The following is a 20,518-nucleotide window of genomic DNA, read 5'->3' as shown; positions in this document are numbered from 1 at the left end:
ATTGAGTCACAGTGGTTTTTAGACCAAACATTCTTAACCTTAACAGGCTTAACCACTTTCCAGTGAAGTGACCAAAGAAACATTTTACCTTCATTAAAAATTTACAATCATACGTCTCAGCAAGAGAGAAATGATAAGGGGATGATAACTATCATAGCAATCTTGAAAACCTTGAAACTGGCAAGCTCCTGTGCCTTGAATAAGAATGTGGTCACCTAAATATTTTTTGTCACCAGGTGCCCTATTTCTTAACACCAGAAAGACTGGAATTTTCAACTATCTAGAAGAATAGAACACATCATTTTGACTTATTGTATGACTATTCCACTTTTTTGAGAGTTTTTGCTGATAATTGGTTTATTTTGAATCATACGATAAAATATGCCACTGAAGCGTAAAGATTTTAAATGCGATAGCTTCATAACATTTTCAAACATCTCTGAAAAACTCATTTTCCTGAAAGAGAGGATACTGACATTTAACTGTCCAAAAAATTATTTAGACATTTGTCAAAGACCTGTTTAAAGTTTACTCAGTTTTCCCCAGCCACACTCGTACTTCTGTATGCATAAATTTTTCTCAAGAGAAGACAAAAATCTCTTCTATGATCATTTTTGCAGAAAAAAATTCGTATTAATAGGTATGTATTGCTGAACCCGACCCCTTCGACTGCATAGAGCCTTAACGCTCAGTTGATGATACACATAGATGATACCAGTGTCAATGGCGTACCCAGGATCATAACTAGGGGGAGGGCAAGCCATGGTCTAAGCGGGGAGAGGCAAGCCAAGTTGTGACGTTTTAGCATAGAAAAGGTGAATGAAACCAACATTTTAAGAAAATTATAACAGCGCTTTATTAGTTTATGAGATTATTTCCTTGAAAAAATGATTTTAATTTAGTTACCGTATTTTCCGGCGTATAAGACGACTTTCTAGCACCTAAAATCTTTTTTAAAAAGTCGGGGTCGTCTTATACGCCGGGAATGTGGCAGCAAGGAGGAGGGGTGGCCGCACTGAACAAACACTTCACACATTTGCAGAACCCTAACCCTAACCCAGTGCTGAGATCTAATACACCAGGCTTTGTGAACTTCCATGTTAAAAGGAGGCCAAGGGAGAACCAAGCAAGACAATTAAACCAACGGTCGGAGGCACTTCAACACAATCAGCAGAGGACAGTTGTGAATGCAATGCATTAACAGGCGCGTGAGCACGGAATATAAATCAGACAACTGGCTTTAACACTGACATACGAAGCAAAAGGCAGTACACTACCTCCCATTCGAAATATGGGCACCACACCCCGAAACACTACGATGGTGCTTCATTTTCACTTTATAAAATTAAAGACATCACACAGATCACGAGAGCTCCTGACTTGCCAAGACAACGAATTCAAAACGTGGTCACGTGGTAACTAATATACCGTATAAATGCCAAACAGTCAAGGCCCCAACATGGCTCCACTAACAAGAAGAAAGAAATATGAAGCCAGTTTCAAACTAAAAGTTGTAAACTTTGCCATGGAACATAATAACTGCGCTGATGCAAGACATTATGGAGTAACAGAAAAGATGGTTCGTGACTGGAAAGCAAACGAAAAAGCACTGAAGAATATGCCAAGGGGTAAGTGTGCATTAAGAAGAGGCACCCCACATTGGCCAGAACTCGAAAAACATGTAGCAGACATGGTGAATGAGCATCGCCAAAATGGTTATGTTGTAACACGCAATTAAATACGCTTGTTTGCACTTCAGTGGGCAAAATCTAATCCAGATCATAGCAACAGATTTAAGGCCACTGTATCCTGGTGTACTAGATTCTTAGAAAGGCACAATTTGGTACTGAGGCAAAAGACAAAAATTGCACAGAAATTACCTGCAGATCTTGATGCCAAATTAAATAACTTCCATCGATACGTAATAAAACAGCGCAATAAGCATGGCTATGCGTTAAATAGTATCGGAAATATGGATGAAACCTCAATGAATTTTGATATGGTTGGAAATAAGACTGTCCATCTAAAAGGTGAAAAAACTATTTTAATTAAAACAACAGGACATGAGAAGTCCAGTTTTACAGTGGTACTAGCTTGCACAGCTGATGGCGCCAAACTGAGACCAATGGTTATTTTTAAAAGAAAAACAATGCCGAAACTCAAGTTCCCTGTTGGTTGTTTTGTACATGTGAATGAAAAAGGCTGGATGGATGAAGAAGGGGTAAAGCTATGGCTTGATAACGTATGGAGCAGGCGACCAGGTGGACTTATTAAAAAACGTAGCCTACTGGTGTGGGATATGTTCAGGGCTCATTTAACTCCCAGCACCAAGGAAAGGCTTGCGAGACTAAATACAGATTCAGCAGTTATTCCTGCAGGATTGACATCATTGGTACAGCCACTGGATGTGTGCCTAAACAAGCCGTTTAAAGATCGCATTCGAGAACAGTGGAATGAGTGGATGGTTAGCGGTGAGAAGTCATTCACAAAAGGAGGAAACATGCGTGCTCCACAGTTGGATGTTTTGTGCAAATTTGTTATAAAAGCCTGGAATGACATTGATGCAAAAACAGTAATCAAGTCTTTCAAAAAGTGTGGCATATCAAATTCGTTAGATGGTATGGAGGACGACTACTTGTGGCAAAATGAAGAGGAAGTCGAAGCTGAGACCACACCATCTGATACGGAATTTGATCCATATGATGATTGCCTTACAAATGTAGAACAAGACGTTATTGATGTACTGATGATATCAAATGACGAACAGGAGGATTTTAAAGGTTTTTAAATGGAAACTGCGTTGCTGACTCGCAGTGACTTGCGAGCTCTCTCTATCGTTTGTTAACTTCCTTGTATCAGACTGCTTTAGGAAAAGTTTAATCCACTTGCACTGTTTTAGTTTTATATGTTTTATGAGGAACTGACTTATGTTTATTAGTGACCGTTTTCATGCTATCATGTCATGCCATGATGTCATAAGCATATTAATTAAAAATTTCTATATTGAAATCAAATCTGATGTTTTTTATTTACCGGTAGTGTGCGTTGGAAAAGGGGTAGTCTTATACGGAGAGTATAGCACGAATTATATATTTTAACAAAAAAGTTGGGGGTCGTCTTATACGCCGGAAAATACGGTACATATCTTATTATAATACATATCATTTTTCGTGGGTTTAAAGAAAATTTGTTAAATACTTTCGTTTCAATTAATTACTGATTTTGCTTCTAGAGGGGGGCAGCTGCCCCCCACTGCCCCTCGTTGGGTACGCCCATGACCAGCGTAATGAGATAAGTTGGGTCGAAAGAGTATCTTATGACAACAGAAACTCCTACATCCTTATTCTTTGTGCCAACCATAACCTGCCTCGGAGAAGTAGCAAATCAAAATATTTTGTTGCTTTTAATCGACATTAGAGCATCATTTCTATAGGGTCATCTCTCAAGATAAAGCTACTTGGCTCTGAGACGGTGAGGAGCCAGTTCTATCCCTGTAACCATAGTAGGAACATAACAACCACCCTGATTATATAAAAAAATACTCTTTCTCTCACCTCTGTGACCACAATGAGCCCAGGCCCCAAATACATAGTCTCCATTGTTTCCACAAAGCTAATTGTGACCTTTAATAACTCTACTTTCCATTTCTTAAGATATACAGCAAAAAAAATACAAAATTAGTCGTGGTAAACCTTTTTTGTTCTTCCGACAAGTGTTAGTAGTGAAAATTTCTGTAGAATGAGTAGATAACACTGGTTCATTCTTTTCACCAGATGAACTTACACTACATGGTATTCTACATTAGAATTTTATTCTCTTTCCTTTTCATTAATACATAACGGTACCTACTGGGTGGAATTGCCTTTCTTGGTTGGAACTGTCAATAGATCACTCATGAGAGATTGACTTGTGTGACATTATCACAAATAAGTTTATAAAGCCAGGGTTGAATCAATCAGTGAATGACATAATGGTAATAGCATATGGAAATCTTGACACAAGCCAATGGGTGCTTATGAATACCCACTGATAATAAAAAATAGGAACAAACATAGGACAGCCTAAAATTGATAACGTAAATAAATCATAATATAATTAAAAGTCATGAAATGTACGCTGTGATTTTTTAATGATATAGAAAAGAAGAACCGTTACAGCCTTCTTTAGTCTCCAGTTATCAAGAAAGGAATTAAATTAAATAATTTGTAGTTATAAAAGAAAACTATGGAGCAGATAATTTCTTCCCTTAACATACTCAGACAGTGTTGTGAGTTATTTTTTGGGTTTTGTGCGCTATCTACTCCAGGCTCATCAAGTGTTACCTCTTGTTTCAACTCATTTTAATTTGCCTAACACCTGCTTCAACATTTCTTAACTTCACTCGCAGACACTGAGTACAAAAGCAAGTTGCACTCATCTCTGTGTTTGTGCAAGAAAGAAAAGGGAGCTTGCTGAAAGCTATAGCCTGGTGCTAAGGTGTACACAGCTGCTGAGTCGGTACCTTGCTTTTTCTTGATAAAATGCACTGAACTATGCAGGTCTCTATCCAGAGGATCCCCATATCATCCCTCAAAATTTGGGTGCGCAAGCATATATTATTATAGCAAGAGCCTGGATCAAAGATAGACAGTTGGGGTGGTTGACTGAGGACAGAAAATGGTGTCATACAGACCAATATGAACATAGCAACAAAAAAATATGGATGGGAGTCAACCCAGTTTTACACAGCCTTTAAGTCTCAACTACTTGGTCTCATAAGGTGGATACACCAGTAGTCAATTTATTGAACTGGATTTCCAATCGGTTTTTATACGATATTCACCAATTTAGGTAACTGTGCAAAGGTATTTCAAAGTCACTATCAATCTATTATTTTGTACTGAGATCCCATGTGCTTTTACAAATAGCCTGTTTTAAGGGAACAAGAAGACTCTATAACCTTCATATGCTTCCAAAAGCAAGAGAAAACTTATACACTACCCTTACCAATCACACTGTGAAGGATCTGAGCTCAGATCAGCATTGAAGCTCATTTGCGAGCTGACGCAGACCGCCAAGTTCACCGACATTTGACTGAGATTCTGCAGACACTTTGGGAAATGATCGATCTGACTGATAAATGTAGAGATAATCAGATTCAGAAGGTAATGAGGGGGCAAGGAGCTGAGGAGCTTGGGTTGGAGTAGTACCAAAATGCAGACAAAGTAGAAGACCAAGGAGTTGAGAAAGGATTTGAGCTCAGCCAAGAATATGCCAAATGAGCATAACAGTTTAAAACTGTGAAAGTGAGTTCAATATTTTAATTAACACCACCTTCATTAAATAGTCATTTTATTTTGTAACATGGAATTGCTAATGATTAAAACATAATTCTTTTTGTTTCAATTATAAAGGTTTCAAATAAATAATGTGAAAAGTGAGATATAACCTCATCTACATTTGACAGCAAAACCCGGTGGCCTGAGATAGGTTGAAAAAAAATATATGGTCCAAGGATTGAACAGAACAGTCTCATATTTAGGGATTGAGGACATGACTATCACAAACAACATAAAGGACATTAAGGTCATAAGGCACTGTTGTTGAGCTAAAAAAATAATAATAATCAAGTCAGAGAATCATGATTTAAGGTATCATCGCTGCAACTTCTGATCATGAACTTGGAAAACGAATGCTAGCTAGGGCTTAATCTGCCATATCAATGCTAAAATAAAATCCAGAAAGATAATGAAATGCATTCCCTTGTAGTGACAAGAGCTGCCCACAGGATAGGATTTTCAAAATTTACTGCAAAGCAAACATCTCAGAAGCATGACACAAATAAAGCATAAAATATTGCTGGAACAACTGACACGAATTAAGATGATATGGAAGTAAAATTTATACCATGAAACTTTCTTCAGGTTCATTCCTCTCACCAGAATCTTAAGAGCACAGTGACAATGCCATCCCTAAGAGTTGCATAATGTTAGACAAAAGGGTAATTCACAGATAATATCCGACATAGTCAGTCAAAAGTAGTCAACAGAAAAGTTGAGATGAAAAGACTTAAGCCATTTTGCAGGGTCAATAGAAAAGTTTTGCACCTGAAGAGACCAATAAAAATGGGAGTGACTTTGAATGATTAAAAAATATTAAACGTTAAAACTTACTTCAAATCTGGATTTTTCAGATAACCAAGTTCATACCACTTCCATTGAATACTTTCTGAATGAATGACAACAAAATTATGCTAACTATGATAAATCCAATATATTAACAGCCATCCATAATTGAAGGGTGGTCAAATTGGTAAAAAGAAAAACCAAACCTCCGGATAAAAATATATTTGCACCATATAGTTAGGAGGATAAAATTAATTCCCTAAGGCAATATAAGAGAGTAGATAAAACTGAATTTATTGATGCAAAGCAATGATTTCTTTCAATAAAAGGGATAGAACTTACCAAATCCAAGTCAGTATGATCAATTCCTTAGCTTGAATGAAAATAATATCACTGGGTTCCAATGAAGTTTCATCTTAGGCAGAAAAATCGTAAGGGTGAAGATTCGCTGAGCATTCACATGAGCATCTTCACCACTTCTACTACTGACAACGAGCAATGTAGCAAAAACAATTTGGAATGACTTAAACGAGAACAGCTCCAATTGCAGAAAAATGTGGTACAAAATGAGGAAGGCAGAAAGTTGAGAATTAAAATTTTATTAATTTTATAACAAGATTTAAAAATTATTTTCTTGCATTGAACACAAATGCAAGTTATTTTCTGGGATAATGAACATGCCTATTTGATCATTATTAGGCAGCTCCAAGGAAACCTCACAATACATGAATGTCTCAGTATTGAACAGCAAAATTTACTACTTCACAGAAAGTAGCGTCAGATACTCAATAGCAGATGACCATGATGCAATTACTAAAAAAGACAATTATACCTGATGATCTGCTGTACTCTGGGGATGAACACAACTGATTGAGTCAGGTAATTAGATCTATTCTCACCCCAGGTATCATTCAAGTTTTACCATGCAAACTAAAAAATGAATATGATGGTGAAGAATTCACAACATTTGTACTTTCTCAGTGAGTCTAAGAAAAGGACATGACGTTTGCCCATCAAGGAGAGAAGGTTCAACACACACTACTGAAGAGAGCGCTTTCACAGTGTATTCTTGAAACTCTAAACTTCGTCATAATTTCACCAAACACAACATCTTTATGAACTCGGTTGAATCCGCGTTGTTCAGAGAGATATGATACACGGTGGTCAACCCATGCTCCACATGATTTTCTTTGAAAAATGAACATTTTTAAACAAAAATAAACACTAATATAAGAGCACTCATTTCATTCTGTAGCACAATAAATTTTCATTTGAAATGACACTTCATTGCACAAAAAAATATCGAATCAGTAGCTTAACTAGCATCAATCGGTAATTAACCGAACCCTTCGAATATAAGATCCACTAAATTCACCCTAAAACGTTACCGAACTTTCATTCTGGTAGCACCTACAAGAGGCCTATGAGGAGGAATTATCACTTCCAGAGTCTACGCTCTCATCACCTTGACTTCCACACGTTAAATTTACGCAAGATGGTGCCGAGTCGGAATCGCTCTGTGAGGAACCAACAGGATCAATCTTATTACCGTCCGAAACTCTTTTACAGTCAGGCTTTGGACTACTAAGATTCAGTTTTTCCTCTAACTCTGCCCATGGATCTTCCACCATTGAATGGTGGTAGTAGAGAGAAATATCTGCGGCATTACCGTGGTACTTATTGTCCCCTCTTTTCTGCAACCAAATTGATAAAAAATATTAACGTCACTGCAGTCGGGAATCGTGTCGCAACACATGATTCGTACATTAATTCAATAAATTAAACATCCCATGTGCACACATAAAAGAAAGATTAAACCGGGGAAGGTGCTATGTGACTAAAAGATAAGGGTTGCCATGCATGAAATAATAAAGTAAATACCCCTCTATATGGAGATGAAAACTTTCCACGATTCGACTGGAAGGGGCTCATACTCCCTTTATATCCTCCCTGGCCACCATTATTGTTGTTATACCGTCTATTGCCTTGTCCTCGATTCCACTGGCCTCGGCCTCGTCCACTGCCGAAACTGTTGTTGGGGCTGCTATAACCAAAAGGAATGAAATCTGGGCTATCTTGCCCAGAACTATGGCCAGGGGAACTCGAATTATGTCCACCATGTGGGGAATTTTTGTAAGGCGAAAAGTAATTTCCTCGACCGCGGCTCTTGTGAGAACGAATCTTATTTTCACCAGACCGATCGATCGAGAACAAAGGCGGACTACCGTCACTGAATTTGATGTAGTTCGGATCCATTTCTATTATTTTTGAAACACTAAAGCCAAGAAATTCCCGTAGAAGTTGAATAACTTATCCACATATAAATAGAGTCAACAACTTTGTTTACGACGCCATTGTAGATAACTCGAGATTGTAGGACTCGAGATCAATCGATAGGTCGATATGCTACATACCAACGATTATCGAATATGTTCCGCCGATCAACGCCGCAAGCCCGCAAGGCCCGCAAGCGACTGGCAAAAAAAGAGAATCAAGGTTCTCGTTAGTAACATTCATGCCCTACTACAATAACTGTGTTAATTTCCCCGTGTTACAGCTATTGTACTGTACCCTCACCGTCAGTGTTTTTCTTCGGAACGGCTTTACAGCCACTTCTATGAACATAGCGGCAGTTTTTCTCTATATGTGTCGTATTTGCAAAATTCTGAAATAAACCATTTTTACTTTCACAATACTATATATTCCTAATATATTTTTTATCCATCAAAATCATACATTTCTACCATTGTGACCCGTATGCATATAATGATTATCTTTACTTTATTGTGTAGGCATTGATCAATCTACGTATAGTTATTTATTTATAAATAATAACTGTTATGTTATCGTATGATGAAGTAGATGCAATTATATTGGTTATAATAATGTCGTAGAGTTGTTTATGGAATGTTTTCTTTATGCTTTGGTGTTATGATATGCTCCTGTAAGATTTTGATAAGTAAAAGACGTTGTTGATCTCTTAAGAATATGGTTCCCTGTAAATCTTATTCCATAAAATAATAAAACCTTAGAATACTTGTTGCATTAAAAACGTAATGAGTATGCTCACCTCAGCGCGAAAAACTGCTAAGGAAGATATATTATTTTTGTATTCCCGCTGCTCACTTTACAGCGGTTGTAAGGCCACCTATCGTTAATTTCTTTAAGCGGAGATAAAGTGAATTGAAACATGGAGAGCGGTAGACGGCATTGTGTTTGATTTAGTTTTAGGAAGTAAAGGCACGTGTTACGTCTGTTTATAATGAAAATGGAATCTAGCGCTTGTGATATTGAACCTAACCGAGTTGCTGAGGCATATCGGTACCATCAGCCAGCTTTTGTTCCCGCTCAGATTGAGAAAAGGTTGGATTTTATTGATATAAATGAAGGTGAGCATCTTCGTTGCACATTTTTAAATCCTATATCTATGTCTGTGTATTAACAGTGATTACCTTTTTTATGCTTGTGAGTATGTCGGCTTATACTCATTTTGACAGTGGTGATTGCTTGCTTCCTTGTGTTTGACCATGTATTGTCTGTTCCAATTGCTGCTAAGTGTCACAAACTTATGTTTGAGCAATCATCATATTTGTGTTAATCTTATCGTCTCGTCGTACCATCTTACCATGAACTATGTTATTTTATCTATCTGTTGTACTTCTTAGCAATCTTGTTACAGCTCTCAGTCTTACTGTAGTTTGTCCGTTCGTCGATGGCTTATTTTCTACGAGTATGAATTGGCAATATCAATATAAATTTTTATCATTAGATATCTCAATTATTTAGCATCGTGCTTACCATTTGAACGGTTGCTGATAAGTGGATTGATAATGCGGGCCTTTTAGCGGTACATTACCAAAATTTCTTTATTTACAATAATTGCCTCCTGTTGAGTTTCGATTCAGTAATATGGGTTATTAAGTATTAAGATACACGAGTTTGCTTATGTTAGCGTATGTTTTGGAGGAATCATAAGCGTAATGGGTCTATTATTTTGTGGTGTACCATGTATGCGGCCTTACTTTATTGGTTTTCCCATATCTTATTCATTGAAATGCAATAAATGGTAACATATTTTCCTAGATCTATGCCTTAAGTAGGTTGCGTGTGACTTTTTCTGACTACTTACTCCCATCATATATCTTTTTCATTTCCTTCCTTTCCCTCACTCCTCTTCCGTCGTCCTGACAATCCTATGTGGAGGAAATGCAATCTTCTCTGCTCTTTTTTAAGCATAGACTGTAATAAGCATCATATTACACAAGTATGTAGTTGACATTTCAAACGAGGAGTCCTAGGAGTGTGTGATTGACCCATTTGTATAAAAAATTATTAAATTCTTGTGAATTAATGTCATTTTTTGTCTTTTTCAGATGGATTAATGCTTCTAGGATCCTCTAACCTCACTGGCAGAATATGGAATGGTTCAGTGTGGTGTTTTTCACACACAGAATTGGAGCCTAAAACAGATAATAGTTTAACGGGTGTGCTGTGTGACAGTGGAGTGTGCGATGGACTGTTCCTTCCTAGCAAAGATAAAGTAATAACCTAGATATGTTAATAGCTCTGAATGGTTTGAAAAGTCTTATTGGACTCTTTTCTTTAAAATTTTCTGTTGGTTATAAATGGTTTTTTAATTGGGATTTTGGTCACGGATGGCATTTTGTGATAAAACTTAATTTTAAGATAGTGTTGATGTTAACTTAGTTACGAAAATTTTACTGTGTTTTTGAGAAAATTATTTAAGTGGTAATTCAGAATTTGAATTAATTTTGTCACGAGTGAAAAACGTTAGGATGTCAAGCTTGTTTTGGTCAAAACTAATGTTTGCCATCAAAAACTTCTCATACCAATGGGGTGGGTTTATATACGTCTTCATTCATTGCATATTGATATTTTTTAGAGGCTGGAATAATAATAATTTTTATCAGTCGTGCAAATTTGGTTGCAATGTGCCTGTTATTTGTTGCTGAAGAGTTATATATCCTATCATTCTTCATGTGAACTTGGCGACTCATAATTATGCTCTCAAAAAGTTCATAAGAAATAATTCTCATTGCTTGTTTTAAAATTAATACTATGGTGTTGGTTAAATAGATGAATTTCTTAATCAGTATCATATCCATTCACTTTCCTGTAGAATTCACTGCAAAAAAGTGGTCCTTGGTAACATATCATTATTTTGAAGTGGAGGCCAATGTACAAAAGTGAAGGATACTTCCCTGCTTTCACTGATTGAATTTGTTTTTACAGATTCTGATTGGCAAGGACTCGGGTGTACTGCAACTTCTTCAGCTAGTGGAAGGCAGCAGGGAGTGGGGTGGAGGTGGTGGAAATGCAGGGAATGCAAATGGCAGTGATCGCTTAGTCGAGTCTATGCCTTGGGAGCAAGCCGATCAGAAGCACCATTTTATGACATTGGCATCAGCTGGGGAACATGATGCAGCTGTTCTCTGCCTTGCAGTCCTACCCTCATCTGGTTCTAATTCTGCATTCAAAGCAGTCTCTGGTGGTGCTGATATGTGGTATGAAGTTAATTCCTTGTTTTACTATTATTCATGATACAAAATATGTTACTATTAGCAGAGATAATTGAATAATATTGTTTGGGTGGTGTTATTCAATCCAGGCCTAAATTTTGAAATTGTAAGCGCATTCCTGAAGTTTGGGATTAATTTTTTTTACTGTTGAAGCCATGGTTTCTAAGAACCACACATCTGTGGCAGTGTGATGCACAACAATGTGATCATGAATCTGGGAGAGTGCTTGTTAAGGATGAGTGAAACCAGTGCATGAAGTTAGAAACTACAATGTCAGGCACCATGCCATGCAGTCTGGTTGCACTGAAGTTGCCCGAGTGGCAACTGCGAGCCAGGAACACATTGCTCTCGTAAAAAGCAACTGATAGACAATCACACTGTCATGAATCATTCAGCAGTTCTTGGAAACCAGGGCTTTTGCAAGCTGGTTTGTTTCTGCAAACCTATGGCCGAATCTGGTTGGATGCAAAAGTAATAATTTGCTTGAAATAATTCATCAGTATCCCAATTTAAATCCTAAGATTAGTTTCAGGCAGGTCCCCTACCCACTCTCCCATCCAAAAGCCTTTTCATAGTGACTTATTTCTTTTTAATTTTCAACATTGTAGTGTGAAAAACTAAAGTTCTTGTCAAATTGATGGCCTTGTTATGGCTGTTTGTTTGAGAGATATTTAAGGTGAATATTTTCCTTTTTTCCAGTATTAAAATATGGGATGTTGAGGCTTTGGTGTCAGAGCATACTTATCGTCCTGCACATTCACATCAGGTGGTAAAAGTGAGTGCAGCACCCAAGGGAAGCAATTCTGAAGGCCTTTTTGCATCATGCTCTTTGGACGGGACAGCCTTAATATGGGATCCTCGGCAGCCTAGACCAGCACATTGTGAGTTGCCGATCAACCCTTTGCTAAGCTAACCTAAGTATTCTAGGTGCTGATCACAATTTAGGATTATTTTAGTGAAATTTATGTTTGCACTTGTTCTTTGAATTCTAGGTAGTATTAAAATATGTACCTAACTTTTCAAAGGTACATCTACTTTACATTGGCATTACTCTTTGCAGCAAGTGCATTTGAATCAACTTTTCTCAGGCTCACCTTTAAGTTGGCTTTTCTTCGGCCACTTTTAATTGAAATGGTTCTCCAAACACTTGTCAATGCATCTATGACCTCATATGCATTATCGCTATGAGGTATTGGATACAACCTAGGCACAACAGAAAGTAATGAACTGGTACCCACTTAAAACATGACCGCCTCAATCTGCCCCTGTCAGGTGATGAGTCTGAGAAGTTTTCATTCATATTATTAACAGAGGAAGTGTTATATCATACACGTGTGCACTATATGCTATCTAGAGAAAAATCTCTGGATTTTGCATTTCTCTAGGAACAGTAAATAAGGTAAGATACAAGCAGCAGTAGTAATTGTCCACACTATTTGTTCATCCTGTTTCTAAGCTTGCACATTATCAAAAGCTGTCTTGATATATAGCAGCTAGCCTGGCATTTATATTGCTGGGAGGTGTTGCTAGCTTTATTAGGCTAGCTGCTCTTTATTCAGACAGCTCTTGGTAATGATGTGTAAATGTTGAAATTTGTTGAGTGAATACTACAGCTGTTTGTAATTACAATGATTTCCACAAGTGAACTGGTCAAAAATCGATCTGGCTTTAAATATGATTTTGCTTGAGGTTGCTCACATTGCCATAGTGACAGAATGAGGTTCTTCCATCCTCTTTTGAGGTGCAGGGCATAAAAGTCCGAGACTCATGAGCCTCGTGTTGAGTGTATCCCCTTCCAGATCCCAATTTAATTGTTCTTTATGTTCTGCTTGCTAGGAGTGATTATGTAAAAATAAGCAAGTATAAATATAAGGTATTGGATACTTACTTACTTACTTACTTCCTTGGCACTACAGCCCGGCATGGGCTTTGGCCTCCCTCAAGACGCCTGTCCATTCTCTCCTGTTCTGCACTTTCTCCCACCATCTGACAATCCTCATAGCCTTCATGTCTTCTTCCACATCCTGCATCCATCTTTTCCTCGGTCTTCCTCTTTTTCTCTTTCCATCCATATTTCCATGTAGAATCTTCTTAGGCATCCTTTCTTCACTCATTCTTTTTACATGACCTAGCCAAGCTAGCCGTTGGGTCTTCACAAACCTCACTATGTCTTCGCCTCGGATAATATTTTCTATTTCCTTGTTTGTTCTTATCCTCCAAGTTACCCCATCTGTCACGGGACCATATATCTTTTGCAAAACATTCCGTTCAAATATCCGCAGAGCTTGCTCGTTTCCAGCGGAGATGCTCCACGTTTCTGCTCCATATGTCACGACCGGTCTGATGAGTGTCTTATAGATCTTGAATTTCATCTCCTTAGATAGAAGAGTTGACTTCAGGAGCTTAATATTAGCAAAGTAAGCCCTATTTCCAGCCATTATCCTCTTGTTAATCTCTTCCGTCATTGAGTTCTTACAGTTTAAATTAGTACCGAGGTAGCTGAAATATTTTACATTTTCAAAGTTGTACTGCCCAAATGTAACGTTTTGAGTCCATCTTCTGTCTTCCGTGGTCGACATTCTCATGTATTTCGTTTTTCTCTCATTGATTCTGAGCCCTATATTCTTACTCTTCTGTTCTAAGATTTTGAATATTTCTTTCAGAGAATCCATATTCCGTGCCATTAGAACTATATCGTCGGCATAGGCACATGTCTGAGTAGATTTATGCACAATTGTCCCCTCTAACCCCAGTTCTTTCATGGCTTCATGTAGACACAGATTAAATAGTACTGCTGATAGAGAATCTCCTTTTCTTACTCCAGTTGTTATCTTAAAGGCTTCACTAGTCTTGCCCCCGATATAGGCCTTAGCTTGAGATCCTTCCATTGTCATATTTACCAACTTAATTAGTTTTTTTGGTATTCCAAATCCCTCCAATGCCTTCAACATTTTTCTTCTATTGACACTATCAAAAGCTTGCTGGAAATCAATGAAAAGCATATGTAGGTCAATGTTGTACTCATAACATTTCTCCATGCATTGTCTCATTACAAAGATTTGGTCGGTTGTTCCTCTTCCCGGCCTGAAGCCACATTGGTATTCACCAAGGATTACTTCAGCATACGTGTTAAGTCTCCTCTGCAGTATACAAGAAAGTATCTTATAAGTGACATTTAGTAATGTGATTCCCCTATAGTTGCTGCATTGCAATTTATCTCCCTTCTTGAATATAGGGCAAATTAAACCAATCTTCCATTTCTCAGGCATCTTCTTTCTCCCATATTTCACATATCAGTATATGTAGGTTCTTTGTTAAATTTTTTCCTCCATACTTGATTAACTCTGGTACAATTTGATCTTCCCCTGGAGCTCTCCCATTCCGCTGCTGTTTTAACGACTCCTCCACCTCCTCAATTGATGGCCTACTAATATTGGTGTCCACCCTCATGTCCAACATTTCTCCATCCTCCTCATCTATCTCATTGACATTCAGCAATTCCTTAAAGTACTCGGCCCATCTTCCCATTTCTTCTTCCTCTGTTCCAACCAACCTCCCATTCTTATCCTTACATGCGTTTGTTCTTGGTTGAAATTTATTCGTCATCCGTTTGATTGCCTGGTATAACTTTCTACTTTCATTTTGTGTGTTCAGTTCCTCAATCTTCTCCACAAACCCTTTTAAGTACTGTTTTTTCTTTTTTCGTAGTATTTTATTTGCTTGTCTTCTGCTTTCTTTATATCTTTCAACATTTTGTCTTGTCTCTTTCTGGATGGTGTTCCTTCGATCTATATTCTTCCTTTCTATAGCTTTTCTGCACTCATTATCAAACCATTCTTCATTCCTTGTTCTCTTTCTTTCTCCTATGGTCTCCTCTGCAGCCTCTTTCATAGCCTTCTTTATATTAAGCCATTTTCTCTCTACCGAGTCATTTACCCTCAGGTTCTCTGCTCCTTCTTCTAGTTTCTTACCCAGGATTTCCTGATATTGGGCTACAGCTGCTGGTTGTCTGAACTTTTCCACTCTCCACTGTATCCTCTTGGGTCCTTTAATACGTCCCACATTCGCAATTCTTTCCCTGAGCTTGGCCTTTACCAAATAATGGTCTGAATCACAGTTTGGGCCTCTTGCAGACCTTATGTCAATGACTGAAGATGCATGTCTTCTGGAAACCAGAACGTGATCAATTTGGTTGACCACTCCTGTACCTGCCATTTTCCATGTTCCCTTATGAATATCTTTGTGAGCAAAACAGGTACTTTTGATTATTAGCCCTTTAGCTTCTGCCAGCTGGCTTAGCATCATTCCGTTTCCATTTGTTTCAGTATGTAAAGAGTGTTTTCCAGCTACATGCTGCAAGAAGTCCTCTCTTCCTATTTTTGCATTGAAATCTCCTAGGAGAATCAACATATCATATTTAGGTATCTTGCTGCATTCTCTATCCAGTTGATCATAGAAAGCATTCTTTTCATCATCATTAGCATCTTCTGTGGGTGCATAAGCTGAGATAGATAAGTTTCTAAAACGTCCTTTGAGCCTTATCTTGCACATTCTATCCCCCAGAGGTTCATACCCTAAGCAGCTTTGCTTCATTTTGTTATTATGGATAAACCCTGTTCCACATTGTCCAGTTCTCAGTTTAGGCCCACTATAGAACATTGAGTAGTCCTTTTTATCCACTCTTCCATTTCCATTCCATCTTATTTCTTGTAACGCCACTACATCTATCCCATATTTCAATACTTCTTCAGCGATCTCTGCCATTTTTCCAGCCTTCAACATGGTCCTTACATTCCATGTAGCTAAGGTCAATGTTGTATTCAGTTTTCGAGTTCCTGATTGTTTGCCAGTGTCATTATCCTTAAATCCGTCCGTATTCCGAGGCTTCTTTATGGGTTTCGTAACAGAACATTTTTTTACGGTGTGGGATTGTTAGCCCCACGCCCAACCCCCAACCTGGAGGACCAGGGTATCTCTTTTTGTCGGGCCTATCCCCTTTGGCCTGTCCGGCTTGGGTGGCCCTACCAGGAGCTTTTGCTCCCGCCGGCATAGCTCTCAGGTTCACTTAGGCATAAGGTATTGGATATTGACAGTGAAAATGTGGCCTATCTTCTGTGAATTATATTTAATGTTTATGCTCATTGCATTATATGAATGGAGTATATAGGCCATATTGGCTTGCTTCACTTGGGCTCCGCGAGCCCTGAAACACACGTTCCTTGTCTCTATCGAACCATCATGTGCATCTATACTTTCATTATTTTGTCCTTGTCCAGTTCTTCTGTCAGTCAGTGGTGAGCTGCATCAGTGCCACCTATTGATCCAGCAGAATCCAGATCCATCCAAGTTTTCTTTTTCACAAACTCCCGGTGAAATCATAGTGAATCTTAGTGTCTTGGTGAAGCATCCGGTGTGTAGCCATTAGGTTTTGGGTTTGAGTCCCAGTCAGGCAGGTAACTAAATTGAGAGTGCCTTACTCAGGACTTGGACTCAGAAACTTCCTAATTCATAACAGAAGAACTGCCAATGAAAATGAAGAGAAACTTGATTCCCTCTGGTGTATATATTCAAGTATGATCTAATGCTTTCCTGGTGAATCCTGGAAGCCTGAATAGCCTCTTTTTACTATATTTGAGTTATTTGTTCAGGAATACCTTTAACTGGAGTCTGTATCCAATAGATGCCACTCGTGCAGCTTTCCACTTAAAGAGAGAACTGAACAAAGACAAGTGGAAACTTATGAATTGTACATTCTTCCTAATAGTAATAAACAAACAAAACTAACAAACTTCTAGCGAATAGGAAAAATTATTTAGATATTAAAGTATGATTCAAGATTAATCTCCATACATCTTATTCATTTTTAATTGCAGTGATATTTGAAGCTCCCGGAAGATGTGGAGCTCAGGCGTTAGCTTGGCAGCCTCAAAGTAGTGCTGGAGTTCTTGCCGTGGGCCTAGGAAGTGGTGCTGTCCATTTAGTTGATTCACGAGTGGGGAAAAAAGAGTCGACTACCACAAAGCTGTCAGTCTTTCAGAGATCACTTCACAAACTTGTATTTTGTCCCACCAGGTATTTTCAGTTTTTATAAAACTATTTGATCTTCTTCAAGATTTCTGTACGTGTAAGTTAACTTTTAAATAATTCTTCTTTCTTTGCAGACCTCAGCTTTTGGCAGCATGTGCAGATGATAGTGTGGTGAAAGTCATTGGTCTGGATGGAAACTGTATGAATGTTGAGTGAGTATATTGAAAACATAAAGTTTAATTATTTTATGAATGTTTAGATTTGTGGTGAAGTACATAATTTGCTATGTAAGTATGGAGGGGGTTTCATAATGAGTATTTTATTTTATTGATTACGAGGAAACAGTCTTCTTTCCTGTTACATAATTTGCATGACTCCACTTGTAAAGGGGTGAAAGAAATTATACAAGGTCTTAATTTAAATCTTGCTTACAAATAATGAAATGGAATCTTAAACATTATTAGTTAATCTTAAAGATAAGAGTGTGTATTTAGTAAAACTTAAATTGAAGTGAATGGAGAGACAATGAATTATTGAGGTAAAAAGATATAAAAAATATTTTTTATCACAGTCCACTATTATTTTAAATGTAGCCACTAGCTTAAGAATTATGTTTTCTTGTTTTATAAGTATCAAGTGGTAAGGAGATTCACTTGTTGAATAATATTGGTCTAGCAACCTTATTTTCAACTGGTAGAGATTTTTTAGCTATATGTTACGAGCTTGAGAGTTATTGCCTCGAGTTTAACAAGATTTTCATTGGTCTTGGAAGTCACACAGTTTTGTCCTGTTATCTCAGTTTTATGGTGTCATTATGAGTTTCCTCTTTTGCAGATACACTGATGACCGCCATGAAGACTTCGTTCGTGGGCTGTGTTGGGAACCTAAAGCAAACTCCCGCCTCATTTCATGTGGGTGGGATCATAGAATATATGCCCATGTTCCACCATCTTCAACTCTTCCCTCTCCACCGTCTAGTGCACCAATAGATGACTAGCAGGTGCTTGTAAATGCATTCCATTTGTGACCTGTCGGTCATAGCCTAGTAAGGATATTTATTCATTTGCCTTGCAAGTAATAGGCATTCTTCGGTCAGTTAACAGCTGGATCACTAAGAATATAAGAGTTAAGATATAAATTGAAATCCATCAACCCACATTCGATCAATTCCAATGATGTACTTTTTTGTGAAAAAATAACATTAAATGCTATTACCCTTCAACAGTTTTATTCATAGAATTCTGTTTTTTTTTCAACACAACCCCATTCCCACCAGAGCAATTATTCTTAAATATCATTCAAAGGCTTGGTCTTTTGCTAGCCTAATGGTATATAAAACGTTCATTAGTCCCACACCCATAATCTCTCACTTTTTTGCAAATTAACAGAAAGCTCACTTGGAATAAACACAAGTACTACTTCATAGCAGATGCACTCTGACATTCACTCCAAGTTAATTCCTCTTCCTTGCTATGGAGACGACCACCACGAGCTCTGCAGCAAGATTGCACGGAGATTCTACTCCCTGCAGCAAAATTGCCAAAAACACATACCTAAATCGCCCCAAATATTACTTGAATCACAGGAAATGACCCTCAAGGAGAAGGGTCAGTATCATTTCGCGGCATATAAAACTGCGTGTCTTCAAATGAGATGAATTAATGCAAGTCATGAAGTCTTCAGAGAGTGAGGGAAAAACCAACACCTGGGCCAGTAAACACATGCCATTACAATTCACATAAAATGCTTGCCTTTTCCCTCACAGCACATCGTATTTAAATTACATATCTCCTTGGGGAAATGCATTGGTTTACCAAGACATTAGAAAAAAACGAGCATAAAATGCTGGAAAAGTTAAGCACCTAAGAATTCCCATTAACAACCTCGCCCAATTACAGCAATTTAAATAGTCAACAGGGGAACCATTAGGTGCCTTAGGCACTTTAAAATTAACACAACCACACACTAGCATAGAAATACCACACAAAAAAATATGAAAGTAGTGTAGAGAACATAGAATGATAATCCAAAGGTTAAATAAATTTCTTAAAAATCAACAATTAATTCAACAAAAATGAACACCTTTGGTCAATCAAAAAGTAACAAGTTACAACATCCATTTTCTCAAGGAGAATTCAGTTCAAATGACAAACATATCTTCCATGCTTAGCAAACTCATTAGCCATCACTCAATTTAAGCACATGATTAGAGTATATATATTTTTTTTGAATGAATGATAGACTGAGTGAAGGAAAGAATGGGTAATGAGATGGTGAGTGGAAGGAAAGGTATGCGTTTGCCCAAGGCATCTGGCCGGAAGAGGATAAATCATTGATTGCATTGTGGTGTATGCTTTTCTCTCTTTGGCCATTTCACGCAGGGCAGTGGTCCAGGGACTGGTTGGGCCCAAGGGGTTGATGGTGAGGTGGACGAGAATCAGCGGCTGTGGCCAAACTCCTTCGCATCATCTTCAGTAGCATCACCATACTGCCACATGTTTTTATGATCTCGTCTTGCCTCGTGTTCCGCGGCCATATAGTCCTCCATCTGAGAATGGGAATGATACCATGAAATATGATGTAGACATGGACACACCTCTTCAAATGTTTTAAAGTGGGTAAAAGGGCACATATAATTAAGGCTAGTTCATGTCAGAAACTATGAAGATGATCAGATATAAGGTTTAGAGCTGCAATCACTGTAAAACGTGACAGATGAGACAGTCATATAAATGCACACTCAAAATTTATACTGGGACCAATTCAGTATCAAGCTAAGAGTGAAAGCACCAGCAGCAAGAGGATCAACAAAGGAAGATGGGTTAAACAAAGCAATACTCTCAATAA

At 37.9% G+C, this 20,518-nt stretch overlaps 3 protein-coding genes across 3 annotated transcripts in view; 1 reads left to right on the top strand and 2 right to left on the bottom strand.

Annotated features, from left to right (window-relative positions):
* Positions 1–6,687: 6,687 nt before the first annotated feature.
* On the bottom strand, positions 6,688–8,485 carry LOC124159279 (uncharacterized protein DDB_G0283357-like). The gene is made up of 2 exons (XM_046534980.1): positions 7,986–8,485; positions 6,688–7,798 (listed from the first exon to the last, which is right to left on the bottom strand). The coding sequence occupies exons 1-2, from the start codon at positions 8,358–8,360 to the stop codon at positions 7,526–7,528; spliced, it is 648 nt and encodes a 215-aa protein (XP_046390936.1). The 5' UTR covers positions 8,361–8,485; the 3' UTR covers positions 6,688–7,525.
* A 798-nt stretch (positions 8,486–9,283) lies between these two features.
* LOC124159277 (methylosome protein 50-like) lies at positions 9,284–19,355 on the top strand. The gene is made up of 7 exons (XM_046534979.1): positions 9,284–9,493; positions 10,478–10,644; positions 11,358–11,629; positions 12,344–12,525; positions 17,518–17,716; positions 17,806–17,883; positions 18,506–19,355. The coding sequence occupies exons 1-7, from the start codon at positions 9,367–9,369 to the stop codon at positions 18,666–18,668; spliced, it is 1,188 nt and encodes a 395-aa protein (XP_046390935.1). The 5' UTR covers positions 9,284–9,366; the 3' UTR covers positions 18,669–19,355.
* The window catches only part of LOC124159276 (staphylococcal nuclease domain-containing protein 1), a 38,977-nt gene continuing 37,341 nt past the window's right edge, over positions 18,883–20,518 (bottom strand). Inside the window, exon 17 of the mRNA XM_046534978.1 lies at positions 18,883–20,219. Within this exon, the coding sequence (XP_046390934.1) occupies positions 20,109–20,219 (111 nt within the window). The 3' untranslated portion in view covers positions 18,883–20,108. The remainder of the gene's footprint in view (positions 20,220–20,518) is intronic.

The sequence above is a fragment of the Ischnura elegans genome, chromosome 5, assembly GCF_921293095.1.
Source record: "Ischnura elegans chromosome 5, ioIscEleg1.1, whole genome shotgun sequence".
Classification (NCBI taxonomy): Eukaryota; Metazoa; Arthropoda; class Insecta; order Odonata; family Coenagrionidae; genus Ischnura; species Ischnura elegans.
This window is presented reverse-complemented; position numbering and strand designations above follow the sequence as displayed.